Consider the following 15,939-nt stretch of genomic DNA (forward strand, 5'->3'; position numbering starts at 1 on the left):
AGATCAAGCATCTACTTTCAAGCTATGAGAACCACCATTTCTCCATCTTGCCTCACCAAGATAATACGGCACACCCAGCTTTGGCATGGCCCATGACACGTACGATCGAGGCCTTGACAAGTGCTTTACTCGTAGAGCTCCTAGATCTAACCGGTTTCTGTGCAATGATTGTTCATAATCCGAATGGACAATCCAATCGATTATGCAATCCCAATCCCGAAGCTCCCACTCAATCAAACATATATAATATCTTGATTATGTTACATACATTCATTCATTATGACCATCCATAAGAAAGAATCATGTTATTCTGAAACACAGTTGATCGGTTTTAAGCAACAATTGCTCAAACCAGATCCTGAAACGAAAAATCAAATTTTGGTGAAGCGTCGGTACCTAGACCGATCGGTCTACGCGGTTCGGTCTTCGGGTCTGCGTCGGTCCGTTCGGTCTGGAATGGTCAGTCCGTTCGGTCTGACTCTTCAGTCCGTTCGGTCTGACTCTCCAGACCGTTCGGTCCAGATCAATGGTCCGGACTCTTGCCCCTTCAGACCTTCTCTCTCGGACTAGTGACCTAGATCGAACGGACTGACTAAGCAGTCCGTTCGGTCTGCACACCTTAGTCCGTTCGGTCCAACATCTTGGTCCGAACGGACTGGATCGTCTAGCCCAGAGAAACGACGAACCCTAGACCGTCCGGTCCAGAGGACCAGACCGTTCGGTCTAGACGGAAAAAACGCGATTAGATCACGTTCTTCGTTGTTTCGGTCCCGATTCAGATCCGAATTCGACCCCGTTTTCGCCTGCGAACTCAGAACAGAAGCCTCTTGCACACAACAAAGAACATGAAATCTACCCTAGATCCATAATCAAATCATGCATAGCATCAAAGCAAACACGGTTTCAAACAATTCAAATCCTATAACGTGCGTGATCGGGTTCTAACAAAATCATGCAGAGCAACCAGGCTCTGATACCACTGTTGGGTTTTCCTGGGATCTCAAGAGCGAATCTAATTTCTAAGAGATCAGTTCTAAGGTTTGCGCAGCGGATGAAAAACAAAAATTTTGATAAAACCCTAAAACCTATCATGCATGATCTTATAGAAACGATAGAACGCTTACCTCAATCGATCCGGGGCCTGTATCAATTGATGTGTTCGTCCGATCACTGTAGGCAGGAAGAATACCTTGCCCTCTACACGTATCCACACCTCGGGATGGATTCCAACCTTTGAAACTTGTCTGCTAGGACTCGAATCTTCTATTCGATGATGTGCTTTGAGAAAACGAGATTTAGATCACTTCTTCAACCCTCTAGACTCTCCAAAAAGGTCTGAAGAAGTTCACTTTTTCGGCTCCCTAGTGTTAGGGTTATTAATCTCCTCTTATTCAAGTGATTAACCCTAGATCCGGACTTTAAAATTAAATCCGAACCTCAGACCGAATGGACTGCTTAGTAGTCTGTTCGGTCTGGACACTTGGTCCGTTCGAACCAGTCTCATAACTAGGTCCGTTCGGACCGACAGGTCAGTCCGTTCGGTCCAACACTTGGTCTGTTCGGACTGGACTCTCTAGTCCGTTCGGTCCAACAATTTGGTCCGTTCGAACTAGATGCTCCGGTCCGTTCTGTCCACTCCTAGACCGAACGGTCTGGACCTCTTGTCCAGATTTCTCGACGTTTTCTCGTGCATTTGTCCTTCCCTGCGTGTGTGACCCTGTAGGCTCATTCGATATAGCAGTATAACCCCAAATCTCTATTCCGGATATACAAGACATAGGCGGTCTCTAGCAAGACACTATGACTACCTATCTCGAATAGAGTTTGTTCGTGATCTTACGAACGCCAGTGATGATTCCGGTTGATGATCCTTTTGTATCACGATATCATATGTCGAATATAAGGCATGGACAAGCCACCTTATCTGATTTGACTGCTTTCTCGTTTACTGAGTTCGACTGTCTGAAATAGACGACGTTCGTCTATAGTGCGGCCACACATTTCTACAGTCTCGCTCACACGAGGGGCCCAGTGATATCTCTCTCTTTTATGAGAGGTACAAATCCCGTCTTGACTATCTACAATCCAGCACATGATTCGTTTCGTACCTGATACACGCCTTTATAGTCCTCCTGTTACGCAGGACGTTTGACGTATTCAAAGCACGCAACTCCTCATCAGGACGTTTGACGTAATCAAAGCACGCAACTCCTCATGTTGGATTCCGTAGATATCTCAGGTCTTAGGATCCAATCATGGAACCGTCATATGAGATTCAAGTCATGACGCTAGTCCATGTGACAATCTCATGCGGGTCAATCCAGTATTCCGTTCTCCAACGAATACCTATGATTGTGATCGTATCCAAATACTTATGATCATCTATATGGATTTCATAACACATCTAGTATGCAAGAACATGTAATGAATCAAATACTCTCATAAACCATAGAAAGTATCAATACATCAAATGTATCTAAATAAAGCTCATAAACAGTACATCATAGAGCACTAAACCAACAAGATTGGCATAGAATTCTCTCACAAGTCCTTTGCTAAATGAGCATGCATAAGTCATGGTTCCAGTAAGTTGACGTTCAGCAAACAGATCCCAAACATTATTCTTTCGGAAATCCATAACATTCACGTTCCTTTCTGCCAGAACCTCAACCCCCTTAAATTTCTCAAATCTCTTCTTTGTTTCAGCAGATAAGAACTTGTCAGAGAGGGGTTTGATAGCTTTATCACCTGATTCACTGGTCTGAGCAGTTGGTGCAGATGATCCTGCAGTGTTTCCCTCCCTCGCTTTACTGGGTCTCTGCGGCCTGTGAGGACCTCTTGAGATCTCCTTCTCACAACCCGAAGTTGTTTTGTGTTTCCTGGTCATTTTAGCTTTCACCTTTTGTTGCAGGACGATCAAGGGACTATCCGAGTTGTCTCAGCTTGCTGGAACAAGAACTTCGGTGGCACGAGATTGAGTCTCTGTCACTGTAGCCGCATTATCTTCCTTTGGTGATTCCTCTAGGGTTTTAGTGATTGTACGCTCATCGCTCATCCCATCTATTTCAGTAGTGTCATCATTCATGTCTTTCCTGGCACACCCTGTTTCATCTTGTTCCTGCCTCTGAGTGTGAATTTCAGATTTCGGGGGATTGTCCAAACTGACATTTAATCCATCACCTGCTCTTTCCTCAACTGGAATTTCTTCTTGAGCCATTCTCACTTGAACTTGTTCCTTTGTCAGATCCTTCTCAGTTGAATGCTTCAGCGACGCAGCATCCTCAGAATGAGAGGACTCAGGTACCGATTGCTCAGCAGGTCGAGTCCGATCAGCCACATCCTTGCTCAATTTCGTCTTTCTTCTTTTCGTCTGCAACAGAATCACCTCTGAGTCTGATTTTTCCATCTCCTCTGGGATTGCATGCTCCTGTGTTCTGATTTCTTGTTCCTCACCTGTATCCATGACCGTTGGTTCTTCGATAACCACAGGAAGAATAGGGTTACCTGAATCACGAGCCTGTCGAGCAGCGTGTCGTGCTGAGCGACGCTCCCCTGGTCTAGTAATCTTTCCAGTCTTCTTGTTCGCCATCTGTGATTGAAATCCTTTCTGAAACAAAGCACCGTGAAATCCGAGCCACCAAGAAGAGAGAGAGAGAAAAACTTGATCGTGGGTGAGTTATGAATTCGATAATTTAGGGCACGTTCAGCAACCCCTGTCTTTAGTACGAGTAATTCAAATTTTGAAAATAAACCTGATTATTTTTCAATTCCCGCTGAAGCACAATTTTAGCATATTCAAAATACTAACTCTTCTAAATAATCACAAGTTTGATAGTAAGCTCGATAAACAAAAATTCTAAGTAAATATGATGAGGTCAGAGATACCTGTCACTAAGACACTCACATCGCTGAAATTAATCCGACCATCGGTTGCACTTCACACATTCTCAGATGCTTCTCAAGTCTTACACAAATTTAAACTATTTTGCAGAGCAATTCAGATTCTGAACTTCTAGGACGAAGTATTCAGAATCTCTTGTTATCATCAATGTGACAACTTCATTTCTCCCCCTTTTTTTTTGCCCTTAGACCATCACATAGAATGCTATCTCCCAACTTAGACCCGAGCACCTCATGAGTTTACTCATATCATGGTTACTTTCAAGTCTTATTCCTTTTAGTTTACCATGACAGAGGAGCAACAGAATCAGTTATATAAATCTGTATTAGCGAGATATACCTGAGAAATAGTGAAGTACTTCTGACTTTCGTACCCATCTCTTTGAAGTTCACATCCACTGACTTATACCTCTTCCTGCACACTTCTTTAAAAAACTTGAGAAAATACTCAGAGTTCCCCCACACCGAGGGATTTTTGCAAACCAACAAACCTGTTCATATCTAGAGGTTTAGTAAATATGTCAGCCAATTGTTTTTCAGTAGAAATATACTCAATGATCAAGGTTTTCTTCTCAACCTGTTCTCGTAGAAAATGGTGACGAATCTCAATATGCTTAGTTCGAGAGTGCTGAACAGGATTCTTTGAAATGTTAATGGCACTCGTATTATCACAATAAGCAGTAAAGCAAGGTAAGTTGATACCGTAATCGGAGAGCGTCTGGCGCATCCACATAAGTTGAGTACAACAACTTCCCAAGGCTATGTATTCTGCTTCAGCTGTGGATAAGGATGTAGAGTTTTGTTTCTTGTTGTGCCATGCCACCATGTTGTTACCAAGAAAGAAACAACCTCCAGAAGTACTTCGTCTATCATCAGCATGACCTCCCCAATCTGCATCACAGAATCCCACAAGCTCACAGCTTATCTTTCATATAATGTAACCCATATTCCACAGTTCCTTTCACATATTTGATGATTCACTTAACTGCCTGCAAATGAGATTTTTTCGGTTTGGCCTGATATCTTGCACAAATGCCCACACTCAAGCACAGATCAGGTCTACTTGCGGTCAAGTAAAGTAGACTTCCAATCATTCTCCTGCATAGCTTAGGATCAACATCTTCTCCATCTTCATCATGAGTCAGCTTTGTAGTAGTGGACATTGGTGTTTTTGCAGATTTACTCCCATCTAACTCAAATCTTTTGACCAACGTCCGAGCATATTTGCTTTGGGAGATGAACATGCCATCATCTGTTTGTTTGACTTGTAGCCCGAGGAAGAAATTTAATTCTCCAAACTTGCTCATCTCAAACTCATCACTCATCATCTTCACAAATTCGTCCACCTTTCCCAAGCCCGAGGTGCCTCTTTGAGTCCATACAGTGCCTTCTTCAGCCGAAAAACATGATCAGGATGATGTGGATCTTCAAAACCAATGGGTTGTTCCACATACACTTCCTCTTGCAGGATCCCATTAAGAAAAGCGCTTTTAATATCCATCTGGTAAAGTTTGAAATTGAGGCTGCAAGCAACACCGAGGAGTAGGCGGATGGTTTCCAGACGAGCCACGGGTGCAAAAGTCTCATCAAAATCAACTCCCTCAACCTTAGTATATCCTTGAGCCACCAGACGAGCTTTGTTGCGAACGATTTCTCCGAGCTCATTTGACTTGTTCTTGTACACCCACTTGGTCCCAATAACATTAGTATGTTGAGGATGTGGAACCAGGTACCAGACATCATTCCGGACAAATTGCTCCAACTCATCTTGCATAGTCCGAACCCAGAACTCATCATCAAGTGCTTCACAAACTCGCTTGGGTTCAATCTGTGAGTTGAAACATGTAAACCGAACTAAATCTCTATAATTAATCCTCGGTTTACCTCTAGTTTGTCGGGAATCATGAATGTCACCAATGACATCACCAGCAGAATGATTCCGATGGACGGATATTGTCTTAAATATATAGGGATATCCTGATCATCAACGTGATCGGAGTCAGAGGATGAGGCATTAGATTCCGTCTTCTCAACAGATGTTGACTTATCATGAAGTGGTTCTGAGGTCTGTGTAGCAACAATTGGAGGAAGAGAGACTTCCGTAGGTTCTGGCACCTTCTCTTCATCAAAGACGACATTAGCAGATTCCATCACGGTTTTAGTACGGAGATTAAAAACTCTATAGGCAGCAGAGTTTTGTGCATATCCGAGAAAGATGCCCTCATCACTTCTTGCATCCATTTTTCCCAAGTATTTTCTGTCATTTAAGATATAACAAGTGCATCCGAAAATATGAACATACTTGAGAGGTGGAGTTCTCCCTTTCCAAATCTCATACGGAGTCTTAGCCATCCCATATTGAAGATAAATCTGATTTATTAGGTAACAAGCCATGCTCATAGCCTCTGCCCAGAACCAGATGGCAACATTTTTAGCATGCAGCATAGATCTAGCCATCTCTTGCAGTGTTCTGTTCTTTCTCTCCACCACATCGTTTTGTTGCGGAGATTTAGGAGATGAGTATTCATGACAGATCCCATGTGTGTCACAAAATCTCTGAAACATGTCATTTTCGAATTCCCTACCATGGTCGCTTCGAATGCGTTGCACCAATCCCTTCACATTCTTCAGTTGAAGAACTAGATGCTGGAAGGCTAAGCAAGCTTCTGATTTTTCTCGTAAGAACCGAACCCAAGTAAACCTTGAGTAATCATCAACACAAACCAGAACATATCGCTTTCCACCATAGCTTTCAGTTTGCATTGGCCCCATTAGATCCATATGGATAAGTTCCAGAATACGTGATGTATGTATCTCTACAGTTTTCTTGTGCCTTATCCGAATCTGTTTACCGAGCTGACATGCTTTGCAGACAAACTTGTCACTGTGAGAAAGTTCTGTAAGATTTCGAACAGCACCTGATTTAGATAGCTTGACCAATGTTCGCATATTAATATGGCCCAGTCTTTGATGCCAAAGGTCCAGCTCATCTTTCTTCACCATCAAACATGTCTTCTGAGCAGAGATCCCATCCGAGTTGATCCAAGTGTAACAGTTGTTGGAATTACGTTTCCCTGTCAATACACACTTGTTTGTCTCATCAGTTACATAACAGGCGTTCTTTGTAAACTTAACTCGCATTCCATTGTCACAGAGCTGACTAATGCTGATAAGGTTTGCTTTCAGACCTTGTACCACTTTAACATCTGCCAATCTAGGCAATCCATCGTAGTTTAGTGTCCCTTTACCCAAAATTTTACCTTGTTTACCATCTTCAAAAGTAACACTGCCGCCCTTTTGGGTCTCCACAAAGTCTTGCAACAGACTTTGATTTCCTGTCATATGTCTAGAACATCCACTATCGAGATACCAAACACTCGAGTTATCACTATTCTCAGTAGTGTAAGCCACATTACACTTCAGATCAGACTTCCGATCCCATCTGAGATTCCAGGCAGGATAATTGTAAGGTGATAGTGTGTACCTTGGATTATCTCTGTTTCCTTTTAGATAGAAACAGTTTCGCCTGATATGTCCCACTTTGCCACAGTGATAGCAAGTCCGACTTTCTCTTTGTCTGTAGATTGACTGCCCCACAAATCATTATGGTTACAGGATTCTGAATGCTGGCACAGGTGCTTCGTGCGTCAAGTTTCCACCTGATACAAACTTGGAACTGGACTCCGTTTTTCCTCGATACCCAAGGCCAGAGTGATCACCAGAACTTCGGCCTATACAAGTAAATGGTCCAGTTTCCCAGTACCACTTCCTAGAAGATGAAGATTCTTCTTGGTTTCTTCCAACTGGCACTTCATGATAGAAGCCTCCTCCTCTTTCTGGGTCAGCTCTTGTTGAGTTTTAGTCAGTTAGACTTGCACATGTCTGAGTTCCTTCTCCAGTTGTTGTTTTTCACTGATGAGTTGTTTATTCATATGCACGAGTTTGATCATTTCTTTGAAGAGTTCTTCCTCTGTGATTTCTTCTTCATCACTCTCTACTTCTTGACTTCCTTCTTCCTCGATTACTCCTAGAAAGGCCACAAAATTTGACAAATCCTCTCCTTCACTATCGCTTCCGGAATCTGTAGTCTCCTCCTCATGAGTAATCAGTGACTTTCCTTTACTCTTGAGACATTCCAGCTTTGTATGACCAAATCCTTTGCATTCAAAACATTGAGTTTCTTTGAGATTCTTCAGTACACTCTCCCTCTTGATGATACTTGGACATTCTGCCTTCCAATGCCCTGTACCTTTACATTCCAAACACTTCCTAGCATCTCGATCATTTTGCTGTCCAAATTTCTTCTTTCCTTTGAAGAATTTGTTGAACTTTCTAACAACAAGGGACATCTCTTCATGTAGTTCCTCTTCAGATAACTTCTTGCTTTTCACACCTTTTCTAACTTCCTGATCAGTCACTTTAGATTCTGGAACATGTAGAGCCACTCCTTTTCGTGAATGAGCAGAAGACCCTCCATTCATTAGCTGTAGCCTTAATTCATGGGCAGCAAAAGTACCCACTGCTTCCTTGAATGTGACTGTATCTAGATTGTTAACTCCTTCGAACACCAGGATCTGTGAATGAAACTTGGCTGGTAAACTATTCAGAAGTTTCTTCACCAGCTTGTCATCAGTGATCTTCCTACCAAGGACACTTGCCTCATTCGACAATGCACTCAGTTTACCGCAGAATTCCTTGACACCTTCATTATCACCCATCTTTAGACGCTCAAACTGTAGATCGATCATGTCCAATCTATTCCTTTTTACCTTAGAAGTTCCTTCATGAATAAGTTCCAAGGTACCCAAGCTTCCTTGGCAGTTTCACAGCCTTGAATATGCTCAAATTCCTCATGACACACACTTCTGAATGTTATCGACAGTGCCTTCTGATTCATAGAAGAGTCCTTCTTCTCTTGAGGTGTCCATTGACTTTTTGGTTTTGCTTTTATAACTCCATCGATAACTTCAGTTGGTCTAGTCCAGCCATCAATAACCGCACTCCAAGTGTCTTCGTCTAATCCACGAATGTACGAGCTTATTTTGACTTTCCAATGCCCATAATTGGTTGAGTCAAGCATGACTGTCTTTCCGAGCGATTGTAGGTCTTTAAAACCTTCCATCGTGTGTGACTGAATCGCAACACCGATATGAGAGGAACAATTTCCTACGATCGGTGACCTGCTCTGATACCAATTGAAAAATATACTTCACACGATAGATCAAAACAAAATACTCAAACTGATTCTATTTCTTTGATATGAGTCAAATACACTTCAGTATTTTCCAAGTAATACTCAAACCAGTTTCACTCCCCCTGAATGAAACTTTCAGTCTCACAAGAAATTCTATCAGCCCAAAACACACTGTGTATAACACACACCACGTGTCGCCCTAGAACTCGTCTAGGCTTCGTGAGCAGTTCGCTTGTTGTTGCAAGGATCCCCCTCAATTCAACCTCACGTTTTCTCAGATAACTCTCACCAGTGTTTCCCGTACCAAGCTCCCCTTTTACTCTCAAGAATACAATAGTTCTCAATGATCTCAGCAACACCGACTCAAGCACTTCTTTCAGCCTTTATTCACTTTTGCAATCGAATCTCTGAATATCTTCTAAATTTGTGTTCTTCCTTTTTCTCTTAGGTGCAGCTGTCTTCTTTCCTCTTTTCATTTCTTCCCTTATGTGCTTTCCAAATTCAGCTCCATACTTCCATTTGTTGATTTGAACTTCTAGATGTTGAATATGCTCTTTTATTGCTTTAACATTTTGTTTGTTTGATATTTGGGTAGATGGTGTGATTTGGGTTGTATGTTGATTTGTTTGTTTGTTTGATGAACTAACCGATCACTTGGTGTTGGAAAGATTATTCCTTCTATGTTTTCTCCGTGGGTGTTATGTCACAGTTGATATTCTGATGGTGTTTAACTAGTGGGGATAAAGAAATAGATATCAACATATATTAATATCAAATTCGTTGTTGTTTTGACATAATTGGGCTATTAAATCATCTGGAAAGGGAGTTGCAGTTGATTTTCTCATTGCGTTCTCATTTTCTTACTGGGTTTTAGCTTGTTCAGATTTTTGTTTGGTTCTTTTTTGGTTTTACATATAGTTAGTTGATCGAATGTATTCTATGAGTAAAAGATACCAATATGTTATTTCAAAAAATTAAGTTTTAATATGTTTTTTTTTCATATTTGGATTATTTTTATACAAGATATTATTTAATTATCTACGTTTTTATTAAAATTTTGTTTTTAAAATTCGGGTTCGAATACTCGCGAGTACCCGAATATTATCTCGGATATCCAATTTTCGAGTACTCGATCACATCGGGTTTGGACTCGGGTAATTTTTTTATAAAAATTTCGGGTTCGGATTCGGGTTTGGGTAATCCTAAAATTTCGGGTATCCGACTCGTGCCCACCCCTACTAGATGATCCGTATGAGATTGTCACATGGACATGAGTCATTACTTGAATCTCATGTGATAGGTTTTCGATTGGATCTAGGGGTGGCCATTTCGGTTAATAACCGAATAATCGAACCGAACTGAACCGAATAAGAGCGACTCATGAAATACGCGGTAATTCTCAACCTCGGTTCGGTTCGGTTGATAACTGAATAACCGCGCTTATTCGATCCGTTATTAGGTTTTTTTAAAAGTTTTAAGTTTTTAACCTGTACTCTAGGGTTACTTTTTTTACAGCTCACTTCTAGTCTTTTACCGTCTCTCTCTCAGACTCACGCGGTCGTCTTCGACTCAAGCTCCGTCTCTCATCTCACCATCGTCGTCGCCGTCACCGTAACCGTCACCGTCACCGTCGAGGGTCTAAATCGTCGTCCCCTCTCGTCTCTGTCTCCTCTTGTCTCTTTGTTGCCTCTCGTCTCTCCGTCTCCTCTCGTTTCGGATCCCTAGGTGGGTTACCGCTTTCTTCTCCAGATTGTCGTCGTCTTTCCTCTGTCATCAGTGGTCTTATAACGACCATATTTTTTTAGAAGAGTTAATTAGGGTTTAATTGATTAATAAAAAAAATTAGGAAAAATCGGTAATTTAATTGAGGATTTCATCACCAAATAAAAATTTAGAACAAAATTAAAACTAAAAGGAAAAAAAGGGCTTAGAGTGCAAATCTTTTAGGGTTTTTTTATCTTCTTTCTCTTTCTCCCCAACTTGGCCGCCACTTTCATTCTCTCTCTTCTCTCTCTCTTTCCCTTCCTCTCACACAATGTCACATTCCTCATCATCTCTCTCTCTCACACAAACAAGGTACTTCTTGTCTCTCTTCTCTCATCTTCATCTCTCATCTCTCTCACGTTATCTCTCTATTTCTCTACATCTCCTTTTGTCTTCTTCTTCTCCTTCTTATTATTATTTTTATTAATTTTCCTTTTTTTCTTTCACCGTGGTGATTTCATCCGTATCATCGTCGGAATCTTTTTCAGTGGTACGATTTAAATTTTTTCAATCCCATAATTCTAAATTCAAAACCTTTTACCGAAAATCAAAGTATTTATAGATTTTTGGAATGATTGTTTTTTTTATTAGGATTATTAATTATTAATTAATCATAGGTGAAGAAGATCTTGGGTTTGTTGGATTCGGGATCAAGGATTAGAGTGGATCTTTCACGATCCATCATTTAGAACGAGGTGAGGGAACTCGACAGAACTCCTCTTTCTTCTATTTGCTTAGACATGATGATAGGGAACGTAGATATCATGCGGTTAGGACTTTAGGATAGACGCCTTAAATTTCTTGCGGATTCATGATGTATGTTGATTGATGATTGATGATTGATGAATGATGATTAATGATCGATAATCGATGATTGATGAATAATGCATGATGATTTATATTTGATAAATTCTTGTTGAGTGATTATGGCTTATGACGTACATGTTATGTGATGACGTTTCTTAATATATCATTAGACCGTTAGAATGAGTTGAACTTTTGATATTAAATAAACTTTGGCATGATGTTTGGAAAGATGAGAGAAGTAGAGAATTGAGTTAGGGACTAGGATGTAACCTCTGACTGTGCTAAAAATATTTTAAAACTGAGTTTTGAGACCATGGTACGGCGACGATCCGTATGTGATGGTATGATAACAACCCGGGCATGGCAGCGATCCGTGTGGAGTGATAACCCCGACTACGGCGGCGATCCGTAGAGAGTTATTGCTATTGGTTGAGTTTTGAGGTCATGGTACGGCGGTGATCCGTATGTGATGGCATAACGACCCGGGCATGGCAGCGATCCATGTGGAGTGATAACCCCGACTACAGCGGCGATCCGTAGAGGGTTATTACTATTGGTCGTGTTTTGATAACCTGACTACGGCGGCGATCCGTAGAGGGTTATAACGATATCTTTGGTTTTGTTTTATAAAAAGAGTTTTAAACTAAGTCTGAGGGGTATTGAATAGTCCTAGAGTCTGGACTCGTTTTAAAGAATCGAATAAAGAAAAGTCAGTAGAAGAACGTGAATTAATAGATTGAGTTTTGCTTGAGTTGAATGTTGATTGAATTTGTTTTCTATTTGATTGTCTATGTTCGGTACGGAGGCGAGGTTTATAATCTTGCAACTTCACTGAACTATTCGCGTGCTCGCCCCTTCCTTTTTTCCACAAGTGAAAGGTGAAGCAGATCAAGTGGTAGGACTTGGTAATTGCAAGAGACACGATGCTTTAGATTTTTATTTTTATGAGTTCAATATTTTTAGACTTATGTTAGAATTTCATTATTGAGACTTCCGCTGTAGATTTTGAGATGATAGTATGGTATTAAGAATAAACCGAATCTTTCTTTTTTAAAAACCTAAGTGACGATTCAACGGGTCAAAATACCGGATTTTGGGTCGTTACAGGTCTCATCTCTCTCAGTCTCTGTCACGGCTTCTCCATCTCCTCAGATTCGTTCTCAATCTTTGTATCGGATCTGTTGATTGGTCCGTCTCTTTCAGTCTCTGTCATGTATTCTCCGATTTGTATTCCTGAATCTCATCGGTGGTCTCATCTCTCTCAATCTTTGTATCGAATCTTTGTGTTCCTGAGTCTTGCTCGTCATCTCACTCTCAGATTTGTGTTGTTGTCTTTTGGTATGATATGTTTGAAGTAATGTTCGTTTGGTTAATGTGAAGTTGCAGTTTTTTTTAAACAGAATTGTGGTAATGAAATTTGAAATTTTTGTAGACTTTTTATAATATTTTAAGGATTAATCATTTTGTAGACTTATTTGGATTGATCATTTTGAAGTTTTTGGAAGATTAATATTCTTTTTTTAAAATTTATCATAACCGAACCGATCTAAAATCGAACCGAATAAACCGATAGATTTAACCATTTGGCTATAATTTTATTATGCGAAAACCAACCGAACCGAACTGATTAAATCTATATAATCGTTTCGGCATGATTTCTTTGTAATCGAAATAATCGAACCCGAAATATCGAACCGAAACCTGAAATGGCCACCCCTAATTAGATCCTTTGACCTGAGATGTATATGGTATCCGACATGAGGAATGTTGTACTTTGATTGCGTCAAACGTCTTGCGTAATAAGAAGATTATAACGACGGTGGCTTATCGGCTGAGATTACCGGATAGGCTGAAAGTTCATCCGAGGTTCCATGTAGGGGTGGGCGATCGGATCGGATCGGGTTATTCGGATTCGGTTATTTCGGGTTCGGGTTATTCGGATTTGAAATATTCATATCCAATCGGATATATAATTTTAATCGGTTCGGTTCGGGTTCGGTTCGGTTTTTTTCGGGTTCGGTTCGGGTTTATCCAAACAAATATTCGATAAAAAAAAGTTATTGCAAGTCTTGAATATGATTTCTTAATTTGCTTGTATCCATTGATGAACATCATGTCAATACAAAGCCACAATAATTACAAGAACACTTTTTTGGATTATCATTAAGCTTGGTAAAAATAACTCCATACATTCGATCTCGCTGAAACTATCGTCTTTGACGGAACTATCCTCTCTGTTTTCTGAGATAATTGTGAATTTGAAGATAGATTTTTTTCTTTTGTCACCAACTCATTCTTCAACCTTAACTTATTGTGAATTTTGATTTTTCTAACTGTTTAAAAAAATATAGAGTTAAAAATCAACAAATATAACATAAATAAAAAAAATCAGAATGAGAAGTTTTTTAGCGAAAATTCCAAAATAGAGTACTATGTTTGTCAATTGTTTATGAATGAAATATGATCGGGAAAGACAAATCTCCCATGACACATAAACTCCATCCAACAAAAAATTCTAAATAAACAAAACTAACTAAATATTTCTAAATTCAAAGTCATGCACAAAAAAAAAATCAAAACCCAAATATTGAGAACAATGCAGAAAACCTGATGAACTTCCATCGAAGGGTTTATTAGATGACACACATTCAGAAAATTAAAAGAAGAATGTTGATTATCACCATCTGTTAACCAAATACAACACTCACAGTAGATTGCATATCAAAAAACTCATTCTCACACATTAACAATCTATATCCGATTGTCGACAGGAACTCACAACAAAAATCACAGAGATCCGACAACGACGAGCACGAGATCGACATAAGGATAAAAAGAAATCACATAATAGGGAGAAGAAGAATGGAACTTACAGTCAAAGAGAGGCGACGAACCGAAGCGAGGCAGACCAGAGAGAGAGGCGACCGACGAGTCGACGACGAGAGGTGCAGAGAGAGAGGAGACCGGCGAAGAGATATGCAGAGAGAGAGAGGAGGCTGGCAACGAGAGATGTAGAGAGAGACACGAACGGTGACGAGAGATGTAGAGAGAGATGAAAAACGATGAGAGCAGTGGAGAGAGACACGACGCAGACACAGGCGAACGTCGGCGACGGATAGGAGGGAGTTGAATTGAGTCGAGCTTGAGGAGATGGAGTCAAGCTCGAGGGAGGAAGAAGAGCTTGGCTTCGCTAATGGCAGAGCGGAGTTCGAAGCAGATGAATGTCGAGGAGGAAAATATAACCCTAATTTTTAATTTAATTTCGGTTTATTCAAATAACCGAAACCGATCGGGTATTTACCCGAACCGAACCGATCCGATCGATTATGGGATGACAAAAACCGATCGGTTATTTTTTACATAACCGATCCGAACCGAAAACCGATTAATCGGGTCGGTTTTATCCGAACCCGATTAACCCGATCCGAATGCCCATGCCTAGTTCCATGTGAGTTTCTTGAAAAGTATCTTGAGAATGAGGAGGGCACCGAACAGAGACAAACAAAGAGAGCTCCACCAATGATCCGAAAGCAATATGAGAAGCAGATCCAAGAGATACTTAATCACGAGACTTTAGAAATGAGTAAGAAGAACTAACGGACGAAGTACTTGGTACATTGGAAAGGGGAAGGGTGGGCTGAGGCAAAATGGGTGAATGCCAAAGATTTATTATTAGGGGTGACACGGGTCGGATACCTAGAAAAATCGGGGTATTTGGATTTGGATACGGAAGGTTCGGATATTTAATTATAAGATTTTTATTCGAGATTTTGGGATTTACGAGTATCCGAGATACGGGTATCCGGAATAATAGATTTAATTGTTGGTTATAATTTTATTGTGCGAAAACCAAACCGAACCGAACTGATTAAATCGGAGGTTTATCAGAAATGACCTTAAAATGATACTTGTACTTCATGGAGTAACATTCCCTCAGAAAAAAAAAATACCCCCTTCAGATATACCCTTCCCACATGTACAATAGAGGCATTATAAAAAATGCCCTTAAAATGCTACTTGTACTTCATGGAGTACCCTTCCCTCAAAAAAAAAACACCCCCTTCACATATACCCTTTCCATATGTACAATTTCCATTATACCCTTATATTATAAAACAAATAAAATTAAAATAAATAAAAATAATAATTTTCCTCCTAAAAAGCAGTGTCGATTTCTCTCTCCTCATTATCAGTTTTCATTCTCTCTCCTCCAGCATTTGCGTTCTCTCTCTCCTCCGTTTGCTCTCTCCCTCCGTTTGCTCACTCTCTCTCTT

The 15,939-nt window shown here is 40.4% G+C and overlaps 2 protein-coding genes and 1 long non-coding RNA gene across 5 annotated transcripts in view; 1 reads left to right on the top strand and 2 right to left on the bottom strand.

Moving 5' to 3' along the window:
* LOC104798657 overlaps window positions 1-2,887 on the bottom strand; it is a 33,001-nt gene extending 30,114 nt beyond the window's left edge. The window contains exon 1 of the mRNA XM_010520827.1: window positions 2,546-2,887. Coding sequence (XP_010519129.1) covers window positions 2,546-2,887 — 342 coding nt within the window. The remainder of the gene's footprint in view (window positions 1-2,545) is intronic.
* Window positions 2,888-4,348: 1,461 nt separating this feature from the next.
* On the bottom strand, window positions 4,349-5,228 carry LOC104798658. Its single transcript, XM_010520828.1, has 3 exons — window positions 4,890-5,228; window positions 4,735-4,791; window positions 4,349-4,618 (listed from the first exon to the last, which is right to left on the bottom strand). The coding sequence occupies exons 1-3, from the start codon at window positions 5,226-5,228 to the stop codon at window positions 4,349-4,351; spliced, it is 666 nt and encodes a 221-aa protein (XP_010519130.1).
* A 5,876-nt stretch (window positions 5,229-11,104) lies between these two features.
* Window positions 11,105-13,096, top strand: LOC104798647. Of its 3 annotated transcripts, XR_769477.1 has the most exons (3): window positions 11,107-11,170; window positions 11,347-11,348; window positions 11,476-13,096. It is a non-coding gene; the product is annotated as an uncharacterized LOC104798647 (long non-coding RNA). The 3 variants fall into 3 exon arrangements; XR_769476.1 differs by lacking the exon at window positions 11,347-11,348 and having other exon boundaries at window positions 11,105-11,170; XR_769475.1 differs by lacking the exon at window positions 11,107-11,170 and having other exon boundaries at window positions 11,236-11,348.
* Window positions 13,097-15,939: the final 2,843 nt, after the last annotated feature.

This window comes from Tarenaya hassleriana, unplaced genomic scaffold, assembly GCF_000463585.1.
Source record: "Tarenaya hassleriana unplaced genomic scaffold, ASM46358v1 Cleome55, whole genome shotgun sequence".
NCBI classification, from domain to species: Eukaryota; Viridiplantae; Streptophyta; class Magnoliopsida; order Brassicales; family Cleomaceae; genus Tarenaya; species Tarenaya hassleriana.